At 38.7% G+C, this 23,002-nt stretch overlaps 1 protein-coding gene across 1 annotated transcript; it reads left to right on the forward strand.

Moving 5' to 3' along the window:
• The first annotated feature begins 336 nt into the window (after nt 1-336).
• On the forward strand, nt 337-19,928 carry Ype (yippee zinc finger protein). Its single transcript, XM_053774753.2, has 3 exons — nt 337-549; nt 2,193-2,309; nt 14,624-19,928. Exons 1-3 carry the CDS (start codon nt 389-391, stop codon nt 14,703-14,705), a joined length of 360 nt encoding a protein of 119 aa, XP_053630728.1. The 5' UTR covers nt 337-388; the 3' UTR covers nt 14,706-19,928.
• The last annotated feature ends 3,074 nt before the right edge of the window (nt 19,929-23,002 follow it).

The following is a 23,002-nucleotide window of genomic DNA, read 5'->3' on the forward strand; positions in this document are numbered from 1 at the left end:
AAGGCTGTTTATCCAATGAAATGCTTTCTCTCTTTCCTTGGATGAGATGTGATTGCCTCTCCTTCCCCAGGCATGTGTTATCTACTGGGTTTAGTGCTGTCTCCATAGTGAAGGGCTCTTCATTCAGGTAGTTGGAGCTACTTTCCTCAGCGCTTCTATAACCTCTCTGAGTATAGAGCTTTTTTCTTGGCTATTATAGTATAATAATAATGAGGAGAATAAGAATAAAGATGGTAGTAGCAATAATCAGAATAGTAATAATAATAATAATAATAATAATAATAATAAATGAGCCGTATCTTGACACTTATCCTGTCTTGCTAACCCCTCTGGGTTAAAAATCCCCAAATTTTTCCAGAAGATAGATATCGTGAAGTGCTAATTCAAGATGGGTCGTATCTTCTTGGAGCACATCGGAGGAACTAGACTCTTCTCTTGTGCAACCTGTTACACCATTCTCACCAACCGTACCGAGCTTATATCAACCCGCTTCACTGGCGCCACTGGTCGAGCGTTCCTCTTCAAGCGGGTCGTCAATCTTACCTATAGGTACGTACATAGTGTAGCTTAGTACTGTCCAAGTACTCCTTAACTTACGATGGTTCGACTTAAAATATTTCAACTTCACGATGGTGTGGCAGCAATTACTTTGGAGATGAAACTTAAGATAATTACCCAATATGAAGGTAACAAGTCCATAAATTGTATTCATTTATTGACTTTTTGATACATACTGGTACAGTGGACCCCTGCTTAACGATCACCTCCAAATGCGACCAATTATGTAAGTGTATTTATGTAAGTGCGTTTGTACGTGTATGTTTGGGGGTCTGAAATGGACTAATCTACTTCACAATATTCCTTATGGGAACAAATTCGGTCAGTACTGGCACCTGAACATACTTCTGGAGTGAAAAAAGTTCGTTAACCGGGGGTCCACTGTATTTAGTTACAGTAATTATTTATTTATTTACTTATTTAGTGACAGTAGTTATTTATCGTTTCATATTCACGTTACAATATTTTCGTTTTATGATGGGTCCATCGGAACGTAACCCTGTTGTAAGTCGAGGAGCATCTGTAGTGTTTTCCTTGTACAGAAACTCTTTAGCGGGGGGGTTACCTTGAGGTTGGTGAAGGGCTCTTGATGCAAGGAATTGGATCCACCTTTTCAAGACTGACTCAAGAAATCGTAATGACACGATTTTAAACAAACCATACCCCCGGCCAGGATTGAACCCGCGGTCAGAGAGTCTCAAAACTCCAGCCCGTCGCATTAGCCACTAGACCAGCTAGCCACAATAAGATTCATCCAACTAGGTATATTTCTACACCATAGGAAGGTTAGCATAGGCCACCACTGTGACCACAAATGCAAGTTTTTACAGACGAATCTCCAGCTAGCGTGGCCGTGACGAACTGTAGCTCAAGTCCCTTCACTGCCACAGGTTCTATCCCACCCGGGGTATGGTTTGTTTGCAATCGTGTCATTACGATTTCATGAGTCATTACACCTAAAGATTGTAAAAAAAATTATTTTTTTACTATGACAGTAAAAGAGGTCTTCTATTTACAAGCTTCTAGCTGTCTTGACTGACTTGTATTTTGATGTGTTGATTTACAGTTGACTTTGTCCATTGTATCAGAATCACTCGACCCAGCAGATTTTATCACTTATTTCCAAAATACATTAAATTGAAGGCTTACTAAATGCTGCATGCATGACCAAATGTCACCCATCTCAGAACAGACATTCTATCATGTGGAAATACAGTGGACCCCCGGCTTACGATATTATATCATTCCAGAAATATGTTCAGGTGCCATTACTGAACGAATTTCGTCCCATAAGGAATATTGTGAATTAGATTAGTCCATTTCAGACCCCCAAACATACACATACAAACGCACTTACATAAATACACTTACATAATTGGTCGCATTGGGAGCTGATCGTAAAGCGGGGTCCACTGTATATCTTTGACTTTGAGTACAGACTTTCTTCCTACATATGAACCACAATGTGGATTCCCCCAAATATTAAACACAACAATATCAAGAAAGAGAACCTACTCATGCCCTTGCTTTTCAATAATTATATGTTTGCAAAGTTGTTGTTGTCATAGGTCTCACCGTAGAGGACCGCTCAGTGCAGCCCATGGAAGTGATGTTAATTATCCTGTTTGTTGTAGCGAGGTGCAGGACCGAGTAATGCTCACCGGGCGTCACATGGTGCGGGATGTGTCGTGCAAGAACTGCAGTGCAAAGTTAGGTTGGATCTACGAGTTTGCTACCGAGGAAAATCAGAGGTTAGTTAACCACTAATTTTTGTTTTCGTATACATGCGATGTACATTGTCTCGGAGAATCAGGCCGCATCTGACCACATGTTTGGGAAGTACTGGCTCTTGAAATACCACTCAATGAGGAGTTTGATTTGTATAATACAGTGGTACACACACTCCTAATTTTTGAGAAAATATATATAATAAATATTGACTGTTTGCAGTGACATCTAAATTGTTGTATCTGAGCACCTCTGTAAAGACAGTGATTATGTGTAAATAATGGTTAAAGTATTGCTTTCTTTTTTGGGTCGCTCTGCCTTGATGCAAGATGGCTGACATATTGAAAAAAGAAACAAACCTGCCTTTGCAATAATGTTGGTAGAATTACCCACATTATGTTAGGTAAAAGGCCCCAAGTGCAACTAATGTGACACAATAAAATGTCACGTTAGTTACACGTGTCCTTTTAATTAAGTTAGCCTTTGTACACCTACATTGCTTCCTCTTGTAAGGTTAAAACATACCATTTAAAACTGAAATGCTTATTTATAAATATAATACTGATACATGGTAACCAAATTAATTTATTATAAAGTACAGTACATACAGGTTTGCCTCACAGTGTTGCAGTTGTATCAATAATTGTGTACGATATACAGTATGTGATGTGTGCTGTAGTGAAGAGTTATATAATGAAAGTGAACCCATCTAGGGAGGTTCCTTGATCCTAGTGAAAGGTTCGTCATCTGAAGAGTTGAACCTGTGCTCCAGTTCCTAGAATTGAGCCTGACTGTTGCAGGTTTGAACTGTAGTATTGGTGCGCCTCTGGCAAGACAGTGATGGAGTGAGCGATGATGAAAGTGTTTCTTCTTTTTCTGGTCACCTCGCCTCAGTGCAAAACTCAATAAATTAGTACTGTGCTACATAACCTTGGTTTCTTTATCTGTTATAGATTCATGATTGCCCTGTGGTATACTTTGTTAATTTTTTTTTTTTTTCAACAAGTCGGCCGTCTCCCACCGAGGCAGGGTGACCCACTGAGGCAGGGTGACCCACCGAGGCAGGGTGCCCCACTGAGGCAGGGTGACCCACCGAGGCAGGGTGACCCACCGAGGCAAGGTGACCCACCGAGGCAGGGTGACCCACCGAGGCAGGGTGACCCACCGAGACGGGTGACCCACTGAGGCAGGGTGACCCACCGAGGCAGGGTGACCCAAAAAAGAAAGAAAATCCCCAAAAAGAAAATACTTTCATCATCATTCAACACTTTCACCACACTCACACATTATCACTGTTTTTGCAGAGGTGCTCAGAATACAACAGTTTAGAAGCATACACATATAAAGATACACAACATATCCCTCCAAACTGCCAATATCCCAAACCCCTCCTTTAAAGTGCAGGCATTGTACTTCCCATTTCCAGGACTCAAGTCCGACTATATGAAAATAACCGGTTTCCCTGAATCCCTTCACTAAATATTACCCTGCTCACACTCCAACAGATCATCAGGTCCCAAGTATCATTCGTCTCCATTCACTCCTATCTAACACACTCACGCACGCTTGTCTTGTCTCTCTACCTGCTCTAGCAACTGTCTTCATGATGTTTCTGTGTTAGTAGCTTGAACTATATTAAATATTACACTGTTGAACGCCAAAGTTCAGATTGATTTAAAGTCAGTGACTTTCTGAACCTATGAACTATTTTATCTAATATTTTTTAACACCAGCTGTATCCCACCAAGGCAGTGTGACCTAAGAAGAAACGCAAAAGTTTTTCTTTTTAAATTTAGTAATTTATACAGGAGAAAGGGTTACTAGCCCCTTTCTCCCGGCATTTTAGTCGCCTCTTATGACACACATAACTTACTGAGGAAGAATTCTGTTCCATTTCCCCATGGAGGTTTGCCTAATTTACTGTAAACAAATATTACAAGCTTCAAATTGCCTACAACAATAACATCGTGACTCCAATTGTAACTCCACAAATCAGGTATCAGAATGCTCACTCAGTCAGGTTGCAAAGAGCACACACACCCACTATTGGAAAGTTTAAATTGACGTGACGCATGAAATGTAAACTTACTACTGTGCCTTCTGTAAGTACAGGACAATGAATACAATGTAACCCCGGCTCGAAGACTTCTTCAGGAGCTCCAGTATAGACACTATACAAGACACACACATGTCTCTCATATTCCACATGTTCAACTCGTCCTCAGTAGAAAACCTAGAACATAAGAAAGGAGGAAAACTGCAGGAGGCCCGCTGGCCCATACTAGGCAGGTCCTTTATAAGAACATAATCTATGCAAATAAAAGGTCCCAAAAAATTATCTGTCTGTCAAATGTTTTAAAATACTGCTTGAAAAGCTACATAAACTTGATGTAAGTTTATTAAGTTGGAATATAAATGTCCAGTATATGTATTCAGTGTTGCTAGAGCCAGATTGCAATCAACATTGATACTCATGCACTTAATTTTTCAACTATTTCTTCCCTCATAAAAATTTCAGTAACACTAAACAGTGTTGTCTAGTGTTGCTGACCTTCATGTTAACATTATCTGTGTTGTGTAGTGTTGCTGACCTTCATGTTAACATTATCTGTGTTGTGTAGTGTTGCTGACCTTCATGTTAACATTATTATCAGGGTTCTAAAGGAATGTAAAGAGGAGCTTAGCACACCTTTGGCTAATCTTTTCAACATATCACTACAAACTGGCATGGTGCCAGATAAGTGGAAAATGGCAAATGTGATACCTATTTTCAAAACAGGTGACAGGTCCTTAGCTTCGAACTATAGACCAATAAGCCTAACCTCCATAGTGGGAAAATTTATGGAATCAATAATTGCCGAGGCAGTTCGTAGCCACCTTGAAAAGCATAAATTAATCAACGAATCTCAGCATGGTTTTACAAAGGGGCGTTCCTGCCTTACGAATTTATTAACTTTTTTCACTAAGGTATTTGAGGAGGTAGATCATGGTAATGAATATGATATTGTGTATATGGACTTCAGTAAGGCTTTTGACAGGGTCCCACATCAGAGACTATTGAGGAAAATTAAAGCACATGGAATAGGAGGAGAAATTTTTTCCTGGATAGAGGCATGGTTGACAAATAGGCAGCAGAGAGTTTGCATAAATGGGGAGAAATCAGAGTGGGGAAGCGTCACGAGCGGTGTTCCACAGGGGTCAGTGTTGGGCCCCCTGCTGTTCACAATCTACATAAACGACATAGATGAGGGCATAAAGAGCGACATCGGCAAGTTTGCCGATGACACCAAAATAGGCCGTCGAATTCATTCTGACGAGGACATTCGAGCACTCCAGGAAGATTTGAATAGACTGATGCAGTGGTCGGAGAAGTGGCAGATGCAGTTTAATATAGACAAATGCAAAGTTCTAAATGTTGGACAGGACAATAACCATGCCACATATAAACTAAATAATGTAGATCTTAATATTACGGATTGCGAAAAAGATTTAGGAGTTCTGGTTAGCAGTAATCTGAAACCAAGACAACAGTGCATAAGTGTTCGCAATAAAGCTAATAGAATCCTTGGCTTCATATCAAGAAGCATAAATAATAGGAGTCCTCAGGTTGTTCTTCAACTCTATACATCCTTGGTTAGGCCTCATTTAGATTATGCTGCACAGTTTTGGTCACCGTATTACAGAATGGATATAAATTCTCTGGAAAATGTACAAAGGAGGATGACAAAGATGATCCCATGTATCAGAAACCTTCCCTATGAGGATAGACTAAGGGCCCTGAAACTGCACTCTCTAGAAAGACGTAGAATTAGGGGGGATATGATTGAGGTTTATAAGTGGAAGACAGGAATAAATAAAGGGGATGTAAATAGTGTGCTGAAAATATCTAGCCTAGACAGGACTCGCAGCAATGGTTTTAAGTTGGAAAAATTCAGATTCAGGAGGGATATAGGAAAGTACTGGTTTGGTAATAGAGTTGTGGATGAGTGGAACAAACTCCCAAGTACCGTTATAGAGGCCAGAACGTTGTGTAGCTTTAAAAATAGGTTGGATAAATACATGAGTAGATGTGGGTGGGTGTGAGTTGGACCTGATAGCTTGTGCTAACAGGTCGGTTGCCGTGTTCCTCCCTTAAGTCAATGTGACCTGACCTGACTAGGTTGGGTGCATTGGCTTAAGCCGGTAGGGACTTGGACCTGCCTCGCATGGGCCAGTAGGCCTTCTGCAGTGTTCCTTCGTTCTTATGTTCTTATGTTCTTATGTTAACATTATCAGTGTTGTGTAGTGTTGTTGACCTTCATGTTAACATTATCAGTGTTGTGTAGTGTTGTTGACCTTCATGTTAACATTATCAGTGTTGTGTAGTGTTGTTGACCTTCATGTTAACATTATCAGTGTTGTGTAGTGTTGCTGACCTTCATGTTAACATTATCAGTGTTGTGTAGTGTTGTTGACCTTCATGTTAACATTATCAGTGTTGTGTAGTGTTGTTGACCTTCATGTTAACATTATCAGTGTTGTTGACCTTCATGTTAACATTATCAGTGTTGTGTAGTGTTGTTGACCTTCATGTTAACATTATCAGTGTTGTGTAGTGTTGTTGACCTTCATGTTAACATTATCAGTGTTGTGTAGTGTTGTTGACCTTCATGTTAACATTATCAGTGTTGTGTAGTGTTGTTGACCTTCATGTTAACATTATCAGTGTTGTTGACCTTCATGTTAACATTATCAGTGTTGTTGACCTTCATGTTAACATTATCAGTGTTGCTGACCTTCATGTTAACATTATCAGTGTTGTGTAGTGTTGTTGACCTTCATGTTAACATTATCAGTGTTGTTGACCTTCATGTTAACATTATCAGTGTTGTGTAGTGTTGTTGACCTTCATGTTAACATTATCAGTGTTGTTGACCTTCATGTTAACATTATCAGTGTTGTTGACCTTCATGTTAACATTATCAGTGTTGTGTAGTGTTGTTCACCTTCATGTTAACATTATCAGTGTTGTGTAGTGTTGTTGACCTTCATGTTAACATTATCAGTGTTGTGTAGTGTTGCTGACCTTCATGTTAACATTATCTGTGTTGTTGACCTTCATGTTAACATTATCTGTGTTGTGTAGTGTTGTTCACCTTCATGTTAACATTATCAGTGTTGTGTAGTGTTGTTGACCTTCATGTTAACATTATCAGTGTTGCTGACCTTCATGTTAACATTATCAGTGTTGTTGACCTTCATGTTAACATTATCAGTGTTGTTGACCTTCATGTTAACATTATCAGTGTTGTGTAGTGTTGTTGACCTTCATGTTAACATTATCAGTGTTGTTGACCTTCATGTTAACATTATCAGTGTTGTTGACCTTCATGTTAACATTATCAGTGTTGTTGACCTTCATGTTAACATTATCAGTGTTGTGTAGTGTTGTTGACCTTCATGTTAACATTATCAGTGTTGTTGACCTTCATGTTAACATTATCAGTGTTGTTGACCTTCATGTTAACATTATCAGTGTTGTTGACCTTCATGTTAACATTATCAGTGTTGTTGACCTTCATGTTAACATTATCAGTGTTGTTGACCTTCATGTTAACATTATCAGTGTTGTTGACCTTCATGTTAACATTATCAGTGTTGTTGACCTTCATGTTAACATTATCAGTGTTGTTGACCTTCATGTTAACATTATCAGTGTTGTTGACCTTCATGTTAACATTATCAGTGTTGTTGACCTTCATGTTAACATTATCAGTGTTGTGTAGTGTTGTTGACCTTCATGTTAACATTATCAGTGTTGTTGACCTTCATGTTAACATTATCAGTGTTGTGTAGTGTTGTTGACCTTCATGTTAACATTATCAGTGTTGTGTAGTGTTGTTGACCTTCATGTTAACATTATCAGTGTTGTGTAGTGTTGTTGACCTTCATGTTAACATTATCAGTGTTGTGTAGTGTTGTTGACCTTCATGTTAACATTATCAGTGTTGTGTAGTGTTGTTGACCTTCATGTTAACATTATCAGTGTTGCTGACCTTCATGTTAACATTATCAGTGTTGTTGACCTTCATGTTAACATTATCAGTGTTGTTGACCTTCATGTTAACATTATCAGTGTTGTTGACCTTCATGTTAACATTATCAGTGTTGTTGACCTTCATGTTAACATTATCTGTGTTGTGTAGTGTTGCTGACCTTCATGTTAACATTATCTGTGTTGTGTAGTGTTGCTGACCTTCATGTTAACATTATCTGTGTTGTTGACCTTCATGTTAACATTATCAGTGTTGTTGACCTTCATGTTAACATTATCAGTGTTGTGTAGTGTTGCTGACCTTCATGTTAACATTATCAGTGTTGTGTAGTGTTGTTGACCTTCATGTTAACATTATCAGTGTTGTTGACCTTCATGTTAACATTATCAGTGTTGTGTAGTGTTGTTGACCTTCATGTTAACATTATCAGTGTTGTGTAGTGTTGCTGACCTTCATGTTAACATTATCAGTGTTGTTGACCTTCATGTTAACATTATCAGTGTTGCTGACCTTCATGTTAACATTATCAGTGTTGTTGACCTTCATGTTAACATTATCAGTGTTGTTGACCTTCATGTTAACATTATCAGTGTTGTTGACCTTCATGTTAACATTATCAGTGTTGTTGACCTTCATGTTAACATTATCAGTGTTGTTGACCTTCATGTTAACATTATCTGTGTTGTGTAGTGTTGTTGACCTTCATGTTAACATTATCAGTGTTGTTGACCTTCATGTTAACATTATCAGTGTTGTTGACCTTCATGTTAACATTATCAGTGTTGTTGACCTTCATGTTAACATTATCAGTGTTGTTGACCTTCATGTTAACATTATCAGTGTTGTGTAGTGTTGTTGACCTTCATGTTAACATTATCAGTGTTGTGTAGTGTTGTTGACCTTCATGTTAACATTATCAGTGTTGTTGACCTTCATGTTAACATTATCAGTGTTGTGTAGTGTTGACCTTCATGTTAACATTATCAGTGTTGTGTAGTGTTGTTGACCTTCATGTTAACATTATCAGTGTTGTTGACCTTCATGTTAACATTATCAGTGTTGTTGACCTTCATGTTAACATTATCAGTGTTGTTGACCTTCATGTTAACATTATCAGTGTTGTTGACCTTCATGTTAACATTATCAGTGTTGTGTAGTGTTGCTGACCTTCATGTTAACATTATCTGTGTTGTGTAGTGTTGTTGACCTTCATGTTAACATTATCAGTGTTGTTGACCTTCATGTTAACATTATCAGTGTTGTGTACTGTTGTTGACCTTCATGTTAACATTATCAGTGTTGTGTAGTGTTGTTGACCTTCATGTTAACATTATCAGTGTTGTGTAGTGTTGTTGACCTTCATGTTAACATTATCAGTGTTGTTGACCTTCATGTTAACATTATCAGTGTTGTTGACCTTCATGTTAACATTATCTGTGTTGTGTAGTGTTGTTGACCTTCATGTTAACATTATCAGTGTTGTTGACCTTCATGTTAACATTATCAGTGTTGTTGACCTTCATGTTAACATTATCAGTGTTGTTGACCTTCATGTTAACATTATCAGTGTTGTGTAGTGTTGTTGACCTTCATGTTAACATTATCAGTGTTGTGTAGTGTTGCTGACCTTCATGTTAACATTATCAGTGTTGTTGACCTTCATGTTAACATTATCAGTGTTGTGTAGTGTTGTTGACCTTCATGTTAACATTATCAGTGTTGTTGACCTTCATGTTAACATTATCAGTGTTGTGTAGTGTTGCTGACCTTCATGTTAACATTATCAGTGTTGTTGACCTTCATGTTAATATTATCAGTGTTGTTGACCTTCATGTTAACATTATCAGTGTTGTGTAGTGTTGCTGACCTTCATGTTAACATTATCAGTGTTGTTGACCTTCATGTTAACATTATCAGTGTTGTTGACCTTCATGTTAACATTATCAGTGTTGTTGACCTTCATGTTAACATTATCAGTGTTGTGTAGTGTTGTTGACCTTCATGTTAACATTATCAGTGTTGTTGACCTTCATGTTAACATTATCAGTGTTGTGTAGTGTTGTTGACCTTCATGTTAACATTATCAGTGTTGTTGACCTTCATGTTAACATTATCAGTGTTGTGTAGTGTTGTTGACCTTCATGTTAACATTATCAGTGTTGTGTAGTGTTGTTGACCTTCATGTTAACATTATCAGTGTTGTGTAGTGTTGTTGACCTTCATGTTAACATTATCAGTGTTGTTGACCTTCATGTTAACATTATCAGTGTTGTTGACCTTCATGTTAACATTATCAGTGTTGTGTAGTGTTGTTGACCTTCATGTTAACATTATCAGTGTTGTTGACCTTCATGTTAACATTATCAGTGTTGTTGACCTTCATGTTAACATTATCAGTGTTGTGTAGTGTTGTTGACCTTCATGTTAACATTATCAGTGTTGTTGACCTTCATGTTAACATTATCAGTGTTGTTGACCTTCATGTTAACATTATCAGTGTTGTTGACCTTCATGTTAACATTATCAGTGTTGTGTAGTGTTGTTGACCTTCATGTTAACATTATCAGTGTTGTTGACCTTCATGTTAACATTATCAGTGTTGTGTAGTGTTGTTGACCTTCATGTTAACATTATCTGTGTTGTGTAGTGTTGTTGACCTTCATGTTAACATTATCAGTGTTGTTGACCTTCATGTTAACATTATCAGTGTTGTGTAGTGTTGTTGACCTTCATGTTAACATTATCAGTGTTGTTGACCTTCATGTTAACATTATCAGTGTTGTGTAGTGTTGTTGACCTTCATGTTAACATTATCAGTGTTGTGTAGTGTTGTTGACCTTCATGTTAACATTATCAGTGTTGTTGACCTTCATGTTAACATTATCAGTGTTGTTGACCTTCATGTTAACATTATCAGTGTTGTGTAGTGTTGTTGACCTTCATGTTAACATTATCAGTGTTGTTGACCTTCATGTTAACATTATCAGTGTTGTGTAGTGTTGTTGACCTTCATGTTAACATTATCAGTGTTGTGTAGTGTTGTTGACCTTAATGTTAACATTATCAGTGTTGTGTAGTGTTGCTGACCTTCATGTTAACATTATCAGTGTTGTTGACCTTCATGTTAACATTATCAGTGTTGTGTAGTGTTGTTGACCTTCATGTTAACATTATCAGTGTTGTGTAGTGTTGCTGACCTTCATGTTAACATTATCAGTGTTGTGTAGTGTTGCTGACCTTCATGTTAACATTATCAGTGTTGTTGACCTTCATGTTAACATTATCAGTGTTGTGTAGTGTTGTTGACCTTCATGTTAACATTATCAGTGTTGTTGACCTTCATGTTAACATTATCAGTGTTGTTGACCTTCATGTTAACATTATCAGTGTTGTTGACCTTCATGTTAACATTATCAGTGTTGTTGACCTTCATGTTAACATTATCAGTGTTGTGTAGTGTTGTTGACCTTCATGTTAACATTATCAGTGTTGTGTAGTGTTGTTGACCTTCATGTTAACATTATCAGTGTTGTGTAGTGTTGTTGACCTTCATGTTAACATTATCAGTGTTGTTGACCTTCATGTTAACATTATCAGTGTTGTGTAGTGTTGTTGACCTTCATGTTAACATTATCAGTGTTGTTGACCTTCATGTTAACATTATCAGTGTTGTTGACCTTCATGTTGACATTATCAGTGTTGTTGACCTTCATGTTAACATTATCAGTGTTGTTGACCTTCATGTTAACATTATCAGTGTTGTGTAGTGTTGTTGACCTTCATGTTAACATTATCAGTGTTGTGTAGTGTTGTTGACCTTCATGTTAACATTATCAGTGTTGTGTAGTGTTGTTGACCTTCATGTTAACATTATCAGTGTTGTTGACCTTCATGTTAACATTATCAGTGTTGTTGACCTTCATGTTAACATTATCAGTGTTGTTGACCTTCATGTTAACATTATCAGTGTTGTTGACCTTCATGTTAACATTATCAGTGTTGTGTAGTGTTGTTGACCTTCATGTTAACATTATCAGTGTTGTGTAGTGTTGCTGACCTTCATGTTAACATTATCAGTGTTGTGTAGTGTTGTTGACCTTCATGTTAACATTATCTGTGTTGTTGACCTTCATGTTAACATTATCAGTGTTGTGTAGTGTTGTTGACCTTCATGTTAACATTATCAGTGTTGTTGACCTTCATGTTAACATTATCAGTGTTGTTGACCTTCATGTTAACATTATCAGTGTTGTATAGTGTTGTTGACCTTCATGTTAACATTATCAGTGTTGTTGACCTTCATGTTAACATTATCAGTGTTGTTGACCTTCATGTTAACATTATCAGTGTTGTTGACCTTCATGTTAACATTATCAGTGTTGTGTAGTGTTGCTGACCTTCATGTTAACATTATCAGTGTTGTGTAGTGTTGTTGACCTTCATGTTAACATTATCAGTGTTGTTGACCTTCATGTTAACATTATCAGTGTTGTGTAGTGTTGTTGACCTTCATGTTAACATTATCTGTGTTGTGTAGTGTTGTTGACCTTCATGTTAACATTATCAGTGTTGTTGACCTTCATGTTAACATTATCAGTGTTGTGTAGTGTTGTTGACCTTCATGTTAACATTATCAGTGTTGTGTAGTGTTGTTGACCTTCATGTTAACATTATCAGTGTTGTTGACCTTCATGTTAACATTATCAGTGTTGTGTAGTGTTGTTGACCTTCATGTTAACATTATCAGTGTTGTTGACCTTCATGTTAACATTATCAGTGTTGTGTAGTGTTGCTGACCTTCATGTTAACATCAGTGTTGTGTAGTGTTGTTGACCTTCATGTTAACATTATCAGTGTTGTGTAGTGTTGTTGACCTTCATGTTAACATTATCAGTGTTGTGTAGTGTTGTTGACCTTCATGTTAACATTATCAGTGTTGTTGACCTTCATGTTAACATTATCAGTGTTGTTGACCTTCATGTTAACATTATCAGTGTTGTGTAGTGTTGTTGACCTTCATGTTAACATTATCAGTGTTGTTGACCTTCATGTTAACATTATCAGTGTTGTTGACCTTCATGTTAACATTATCAGTGTTGTTGACCTTCATGTTAACATTATCAGTGTTGTTGACCTTCATGTTAACATTATCAGTGTTGTGTAGTGTTGTTGACCTTCATGTTAACATTATCAGTGTTGTTGACCTTCATGTTAACATTATCAGTGTTGTTGACCTTCATGTTAACATTATCAGTGTTGTTGACCTTCATGTTAACATTATCAGTGTTGTTGACCTTCATGTTAACATTATCAGTGTTGTTGACCTTCATGTTAACATTATCAGTGTTGTGTAGTGTTGTTGACCTTCATGTTAACATTATCAGTGTTGTTGACCTTCATGTTAACATTATCAGTGTTGTGTAGTGTTGTTGACCTTCATGTTAACATTATCAGTGTTGTTGACCTTCATGTTAACATTATCAGTGTTGTTGACCTTCATGTTAACATTATCAGTGTTGTTGACCTTCATGTTAACATTATCAGTGTTGTTGACCTTCATGTTAACATTATCAGTGTTGTTGACCTTCATGTTAACATTATCAGTGTTGTTGACCTTCATGTTAACATTATCAGTGTTGTTGACCTTCATGTTAACATTATCAGTGTTGTTGACCTTCATGTTAACATTATCAGTGTTGTTGACCTTCATGTTAACATTATCAGTGTTGCTGACCTTCATGTTAACACTAATGTTGTAATAGCCAAAGTTTTGTCTCTATGAATAACCAGTTTCTTAGGTAGTTTTATCCTTAAACAATTTAGGTTTATCAAACCTGAATAGTTTAACTTCTAGTTTTTGACCAGAATGTTTTACACATGTCTGGGCTTGTCAGTATATTAAACAACCAGTGTAAGTCAGTCTTTGGCACAAAATTATGTTGTTTTTTTCTTTTTTTAACCCGTAAACGGTCCAAACGTATATATACGTTTTTTCAACATTTGAAAGTATGTAAAAAAGTAGATCTTTTTGTTTTTTTTACATTTTAAAATGTGTAAAAAAACTTTGATCTACTTTTTTTTTTTTAAATATGTAAAAAAAACGTAGATCTACTTTTGTAGCGCTACACATGTGAACGTAGATCTGCTTGGACCGTTTACGGGTTAAATAAACGTTCATTTGTCATTTATTATTCTATGCTTGTCATTTTTCAATATTATGTTCACTCATCGTTATTGTTTGTCATGTATGTTATTTTATTGTTGCATCAATCAGCCAGTAACAAATAAAATGGTATTTCCAGGTACAAGGAAGGACGAGTCATCCTGGAACGAGCCCTCGTCACTGAATCAGACGGCTTCGAGGAGCAACTGGGGGACGACTAGTGTGTTGAGCTCCAGCTGTGGTTCCTCCTGATGTACACACACACGGGAATCGTCACATGAGATTCCCTTGACGGCAAATACACAAGCGTGACGCAAACCATTGGTTTCGGCATATTAAGGAGTGCTCATCTATTTGTGGTAGCAGGGGTTGAATCATAGCTCCTGGTCCCATCTATAGAAGTGTAAACTCTATTTGCTAACACTATTTTGAGCTTTTAAATTTATAAATATAGTGTTTTTTAAAATATTTCTACGCAGCCTAGATTGACAATACTCGTAGCTGACAAGTCATTTTTGTGTTTCGTGCCCAGTTTCTTTCGTGATCTCACTTTTTGTTTTCCTTGTAGTAATTTCAGGATGTTGTATTATGCCATTCACAAGAGGTGAACCTGGGGTTCATTATAGACTTGTTGCCTGGTACATGTTCAATACCTTAACAGTACATGTTCAATACCTTAACAGTACATTTTCAATACCTTAACAGTACATGTTCAATACCTTAACAGTACATGTTCAATACCTTAACAAGGCACAAATCACTATTCCTGTGATATATTTAACAGTGTAATGCAGATGTGATTGATGTTGCTGATTTTTGAACTCTGTTGAGTACATTGTATGTTGTTGCAGACCAGGGATGCACATGTGACTGCCATGTTGCATGTGAGCCTAAAGTGGCACAGTTGTCACCACTGAGTACCACAGATGCAGTCGTCAATATTTTATGTACAAAGTTTAGACTAGGAGTTCCTGGTGACGCTGTCTATGTACCTTCCCTTGGCGCTACTTTCTGTGTATAATATGTTCTTCACAAGTGATTTTTCACTCGGTGATTATTGAAGTTGTGTCTCCCTGCCATCACCAACACTACACTGACACTACACTGACACTACACTGGCACTACACTGACACTACACTGTCACTGCACTGACACTACACTGTCACTACACTGACACTACAATGTCACTACACTGACACTACAGTGTCACTACACTGACACTACAATGTCACTACACTGACACTACAATGTCACTACACTGACACTACACTGTCACCACACTGACACTACACTGTCACTACACTGACACTACACTGTCACCACACTGACACTACACTGTCACTGCACTGACACTACACTGTCACTACACTGACACTACAATGTCACTACACTGACGCTACACTGTCACCACACTGACACTACACTGTCACTACACTGACACACTGTCACCACACTGACACTACACTGTCACCACACTGACACTACACTGTCACTACACACTCACTACACTGACACAGTCACCACACTGACACTACACTGTCACTACACTGTCACTACACTGACACTACACTGACACTACACTGTCACCACACTGACACTACACTGTCACCACACTGACACTACACTGTCACTACACTGACACTACACTGTCACTACACACTCACTACACTGACACTACACTGTCACTACACTGACACTACACTGTCACTACACACTCACTACACTGACACAGTCACCACACTGTCACTACACTGACACTACACTGACACTACACTGTCACCACACTGACACTACACTGTCACCACACTGACACTACACTGTCACTACACACTCACTACACTGACACAGTCACCACACTGACACTACACTGTCACTACACTGTCACTACACTGTCACTACACTGTCACTACACTGTCACTACACTGACACTACACTGTCACTACACTGTCACTACACTGTCACTACACTGTCACTACACTGTCACTACACTGTCACTACACTGTCACTACACTGACACTACACTGTCACTACACTGACACTACACTGTCACTACACTGTCACTACACTGACACTACACTGTCACTACACTGACACTACACTGTCACTACACTGACACTACACTGTCACTACACTGACACTACACTGTCACTACACTGTCACTACACTGTCACTACACTGTCACTACACTGACACTACACTGACACTACACTGACACTACACTGTCACTACACTGTCACTACACTGACACTACACAGTCACTACACTGTCACTACACTGACACTACACTGTCACTACACTGTCACTACACTGTCACTACACTGTCACTACACTGACAGTCACCACACTGACACTACACTGTCACTACACTGTCACTACACTGACACTACACTGTCACTACACTGTCACTACACTGACACTACACTGTCACTACACTGACACTACACTGTCACTACACTGACACTACACTGTCACTACACTGACACTACAGTCACTACACTGTCACTACACTGTCACTACACTGTCACTACACTGACACTACACTGACACTACACTGTCACTACACTGTCACTACACTGACACTACACAGTCACTACACTGTCACTACACTGACACTACACTGTCACTACACTGTCACTACACTGTCACTACACTGTCACTACACTGTCACTACACTGACAGTCACCACACTGACACTACACTGTCACTACACTGTCACTACACTGTCACTACACTGACACTACACTGACACTACACTGTCACTACACTGTCACTACACTGACATTTTTCTTATTCTTTTAAACAGAAAAAATCAGCAAATCTTTGCTATTTTTCAAAGCTTTAAAATTATTTTTTGTTTTCCTGTGTAAATTTGGATATCAAAGTGATTAATATAAATCTATATATATATAAAATATATTGTATAATGCTAGTTATTAGATGGGAGAATATTTTTGTCTCTGAGGGTTTGTTAAATGTAAGGAATAGTTATTGTATTCTCTGTAGTGTTTTGTAATTCAAACATTTAATAGCCTCTCTGTGTTTGTCAGGGTACAGGAGCTGTAATAATAGATGAGGGACTGTAGTCTGTTGAAGTTATTCTCTGTGTTTGTCTGGGTACAGGAGCTGTAATACTAGATGAGGGACTGTAGTCTGTTGAAGTTATTCTCTGTGTTTGTCAGGGTACAGGAGCTGTAATACTAGATGAGGGACTGTAGTCTGTTGAAGTTATTCTCTGTGTTTGTCTGGGTACAGGAGCTGTAATACCAGATGAGGGACTGTAGTCTGTTGAAGTTATTCTCTGTACCTGATTGTGACCTTTGACACCCATTGCTCCAGTTCTTCCTCATAATAATAATGATAAACTTTACCACACTTTATTCTCTTCCCGTAATACATACATGTAAGAATTCAGCGAATCGCTCAGGCTTCAGTCAGTGGTTTGATAGCCATGAGGTCGCAGGTTTGTTTACCACCACACCACAGACGGTTACAATAATTCGATGGTAATGTACTGTGGGAAGGCTTGTGTTAGTTGCTGACTCTGGTAACACCAACCGTCTCACAACTATCCAGTAAGTCCTCGAGTTTCAAACACTTTGGGGACCTTCTGTATTGTGTATATTAATGATATACTCAATACAGAAAATTCTGAACGTGTTTGTAAATCGATTACTTACTGTATTGTGGCTGGAGAGTTCTCACGTCCCTCTGAGGTGCAGTGGTCGAGGGCCGGACTGTCTCTCCTAGGCTGGATTCTCTCTCCCAGGCCCGTCGTATCAAGGTTCGGCACTCCACACAACGTGACTACATATTAATTTTGCACCAGATATTACATATTATACACATTTATTACACACATCTTTGTCTTGTGAAAATAAGTTACAGTACCATCCTGGACCATTATAAACTCACATAACAAAGGTACATCTTTGACCATTATAAAGTCACTTAACAAGGGCACATCCTGTACCTTTGTAAAGTTACTTGACCAAGGTACATTGTGTACCACTGTACTGACAAAGGTACATTGTGTACCACTGTACTGACAAAGGTACATTGTGTACCACTGTACTGACAAAGGTACATTGTGTACCACTGTACTGACAAAGGTACATTGTGTACCATTGTATTGACAAAGGTACATCCTGTACCATTATAAAGTCACTTAACAAAGGCACATCCTGTACCTTTATAAAGTTACTTGACAAAGGTACATCCTGTACCATTGTACTGACAAAGGTACATCTTTGACCTTTATAAAGTCACTTAACAAAGGTACATCCTGGGCCACTATAAAAGTACACAATGAAACAAATGCCTGCTAAATATTTCCTCTCCAAATTGTTGATCAATTATGAATTTTTGTAATGGTTTTTTTTGTACCAGTAAATGTAAGTTAGTGTACTTTAGGATAAATGGTTTCGTAATTACATTATCCTTGTTTTATCGGTGTTTTATTAAGGCAGCATGAAGGTAAACCAAGGGCTCTAAATACGGAAAGTTGCAAATACAGTGGACCCCCGGTTAACGATATTTTTTCACTCCAGACGTATGTTCAGGTGCCAGTACTGAACGAATTTGTTCCCATAAGGAATATTGTGAAGTAGATTAGTCCATTTCAGACCCCCAAACATACACGTACAAACGCACTTACATAAATACACTTACATAATTGGTCGCATTGGGAGCTGATCGTTATGCAGGGGTCCACTGTAGTACTTAATTATTAAGGATGTGTATCTGTGTGCCTCTGACAAGATGGTGATGGTGCGAGTGATGGTCAAAGTGTCTTCTTTTTTGGGTCACCCTGCCTTGTTGCTTTGTTTTTACTGAATCGTCTTATATATAAAAAACATCATTTGTTGTTTCTCAGGTGCTGTATAATCAGTACGAATTTAGAGCTTCCCAACGACTGAAGGTAAGTCTGTAAGGCTGGATTATAAAAGGCTGAACGGCTTGCCTTGTGAAACTTACGTATTATTTGAGAGGATCACTTTGTTAATTATCATAAAAAGTGTAGTAGCATTATTTTTATATATGTTTCAAGATTAATATGTTTGTCATCTCATAATAATGGAATAATGTGAATTTTTAAAATACTTTTTACGTTTGATTTTGGACTACAGGTGCTCGTCGACTTACAGTGGGGTTTCGCTCCCACGAACCCATTGCAAGTTTAAAATATTTTAAGTCAAATATGAATGATATGGTAAGTCAATAAATAACTACACATGCCATCTGACTTATGACCGAGCTTGGTTCCAACCAGCCGGTCGTAAGTCAAAATGGACGTAAGTCGAACCTTACTACTGAATATCAACATCACATTTTCGTAATGATTTTATTGTTTTATTTTGATATTTCATTTTTTACTTTACTTTTTATGTTGTTAATATTGTATTTTATACTGTAAGGTTTAGGATAAACACTGTGTACAACACAAACAGTTGTTTATTTCCCACAAATTTGGCCCGGTGGCCTGGTGGCTAAGTGGCCCGGTGGCCTGGTGGCTAAAGCTCCCACTTCACACACGGAGGGCCCGGGTTCGATTCCCGGCAGGTGGAAACATTTCGACACGTTTCCTTACACCTGTTATCCTGTTCACCTAGCAGCAAATAGGTACCTGGGTGTTAGTCGACTGGTGTGGGTCGCATCCTGGGTGTTAGTGGACTGGTGTGGGTCGCATCCTGGGTGTTAGTGGACTGGTGTGGGTGGCATCCTGGGTGTTAGTCGACTGGTGTGGGTCACATCCTGGGTGTTAGTCGACTGGTGTGGGTCGCATCCTGGGTGTTAGTCGACTGGTGTGGGTCACATCCTGGGTGTTAGTGGACTGGTGTGGGTCGCATCCTGGGGGACAAGATTAAGGACCCCAATGGAAATAAGTTAGACAGTCCTCGATGACGCACTGACTTTCTTGGGTTATCCTGGGTGGCTAACCCTCCGGGGTTAAAAATCCGAACGAAATCTTATCTTATCTTATCGTAAGTCGAGTGGTTGTATGTCGAGCAGGTCGTAGGTTGGATGGTAGGTGTACTGCCACTGAATAATAAATAATTACTCCAAATACCAGTATTGAAAAGTAAACAAATGAATACAAGTTATGGACTTGTTGCCTTCATGTTGGGTAATTATCTTAAGTTTCACCTCCAAAGTAACTGCCGCCACACCGTCGTAAAGTTGAAATATCCCGAGTCAAAGCATTGTAAGTTGAGGCGCACCTTTAGTGTACGGTATTGTGATAAAAGAATAGCCGTTTATTCCAGGAATACTGCTCTAGTACATGTGTTTGAGGACACTTTCCATTTTATCACAGGATTTTTTGTACGTATTTCATAGCTAAGAGGAGAACGATGTATTTATTGTTTGTGGTTCATGTATATTTGTAAATGCTGTAGGGGTTATACAATACCTGGCTTGGTTATGCAGTATCTGGCTTGGTTATGCAATATCTGGCTTGGTTATGCAATATCTGGCTTGGTTATATGCCACCTGGTTTGGTTATTTATATACCACTGGCTTGGTTATACAACACATGGCTTAGTTATACACCACCTAGCTTGGTTATACACCACCTGGCTTGGCTATACACCACCTGGCTTGGTTATACACCATCTGGCTTGGCCCAGTTCCCCGAATTAAGCCTGAATGCCTTCCACATCCCCCCCTCCCCTGGGCGCTGTATAATCCTATGGGTTTAGCGCTTCCCCCTTGATTATAATAATAATATATACCACCTGGCTTGGTTATACACCATCTAGCTTGGTTATACACCACCTGGCTTGGTTATACACCATCTGGCTTGGCTATACACCACCTGGCTTGGTTATACACCATCTGGCTTGGTTATACACCACCTGGCTTGGTTATACACCACCTGGCTTGGCTATACTCAAATGATCTCGACAGATTCAGCATTTTCCATAACTGTAACAATTTTCCTGGCTAGGATGTTCATCTGGAGTACTGTAGCCACAGCTCCCGTGTCCTCACGTCAAACAGGCAAATGTTATTTCTTGTCTACTTGGCTGAGGTTGAACTAGAGTCAAAAACACGATAGTTACATAATTTTTTTTGATGTTCTGGTGTTGTTAGAGTGTTAGCAAAGTAGGATTAATGAAGGAATTCAGAGAACCTGGTTAATGGGACTTTGAGTCCTGGAAGCAGGAAGTACAGTACCTGCACTCTGAAGGATGGGTGAGGATGTTACAGTTCTGGAGGTGGGAAGTACAGTACCTGTACTCTGAAGGATGGGTGAGGATGTTACAGTCCTGGAAGTGGGAAGTACAGTACCTGTACTCTGAAAGATGGGTGAGGATGTTACAGTCCTGGAAGTGGGAAGTACAGTACCTGCACTCTGAAAGATGGGTGAGGATGTTACAGTTCTGGAGGTGGGAAGTACAGTACCTGCACTCTGAAGGATGGGTGAGGATGTTACAGTTCTGGAGGTGGGAAGTACAGTACCTGTACTCTGAAGGATGGGTGAGGATGTTACAGTCCTGGAAGTGGGAAGTACAGTACCTGTACTCTGAAAGATGGGTGAGGATGTTACAGTCCTGGAAGTGGGAAGTACAGTACCTGCACTCTAAAGGATGGGTGAGGATGTTACAGTTCTGGAGGTGGGAAGTACAGTACCTGTACTCTGAAGGATGGGTGAGGATGTTACAGTCCTGGAAGTGGGAAGTACAGTACCTGTACTCTGAAAGATGGGTGAGGATGTTACAGTCCTGGAAGTGGGAAGTACAGTACCTGCACTCTAAAGGATGGGTGAGGATGTTACAGTTCTGGAGGTGGGAAATACAATGCCTGTACTCTGAAGGATGGGTGAGGATGTTACAGTCCTGGAGGTGGGAAATACAATGCCTGTACTCTGAAGGATGGGTGAGGATATTACAGTTCAAAGGGTCACATTAACTGTGATGTTGCATTGCTTCTGAAAAGACAGCTATTGAATGAATGATGGTGAATGTGTTTCCTCTTTTTATTTCATTGCCCCATCATGGTGGGAGACAACTGATATGTAAAAAAATATATATATATATTCTTTTTCTGTATTATTTTTCAGGTCTCTGTATTAAAAAGACTGCCGGACAGTTTTGAATGGCAGATGACCAATTGCTGGATAATCAATGAAGTATTTATTTAGCCACACAGTTGTGTGCATGATAATGTGTATAAATAATGTGTATAAATGTGTAGGATGAGAATTTTCCATATAATAAGCTTTACTGGGCATCAACATGACACTGTATATCTCTGAATTCGTATAGGTAACAAATAACAGCATTTTTATGCTTTCTCATAATTCAGTGTTATACAACAGCATTGTACAATCAGTGCCATTTTCAGAAGCTTTTTAATGTGCCAGTTACATCCCACTGAGGCAGGGTGACCTAAAAAGAAAAAAAAAATTTTTTTTTTATATATTTAGTGATGTATACAGGAGAAGGGGTTACTAGCCCCTTGCTGTTGGGATTTTAGTAGCCTCTTACGACACGCATGACTTTCGTAGGAAAAATTC

This window comes from Cherax quadricarinatus, chromosome 98 (assembly GCF_038502225.1).
Source record: "Cherax quadricarinatus isolate ZL_2023a chromosome 98, ASM3850222v1, whole genome shotgun sequence".
Taxonomy (NCBI): domain Eukaryota; kingdom Metazoa; phylum Arthropoda; class Malacostraca; order Decapoda; family Parastacidae; genus Cherax; species Cherax quadricarinatus.

Bases quoted from the DNA above. Each gene is read 5' to 3' on its own strand.
- Ype (XM_053774753.2), top strand. From the start codon at position 389: ATGGGTCGTATCTTCTTGGAGCACATCGGAGGAACTAGACTCTTCTCT. The intron at 550-2,192 runs GTACGTACATAG...TGTTTGTTGTAG, and splicing joins GTCGTCAATCTTACCTATAG to CGAGGTGCAGGACCGAGTAA. The intron at 2,310-14,623 runs GTTAGTTAACCA...TGGTATTTCCAG, and splicing joins GCTACCGAGGAAAATCAGAG to GTACAAGGAAGGACGAGTCA.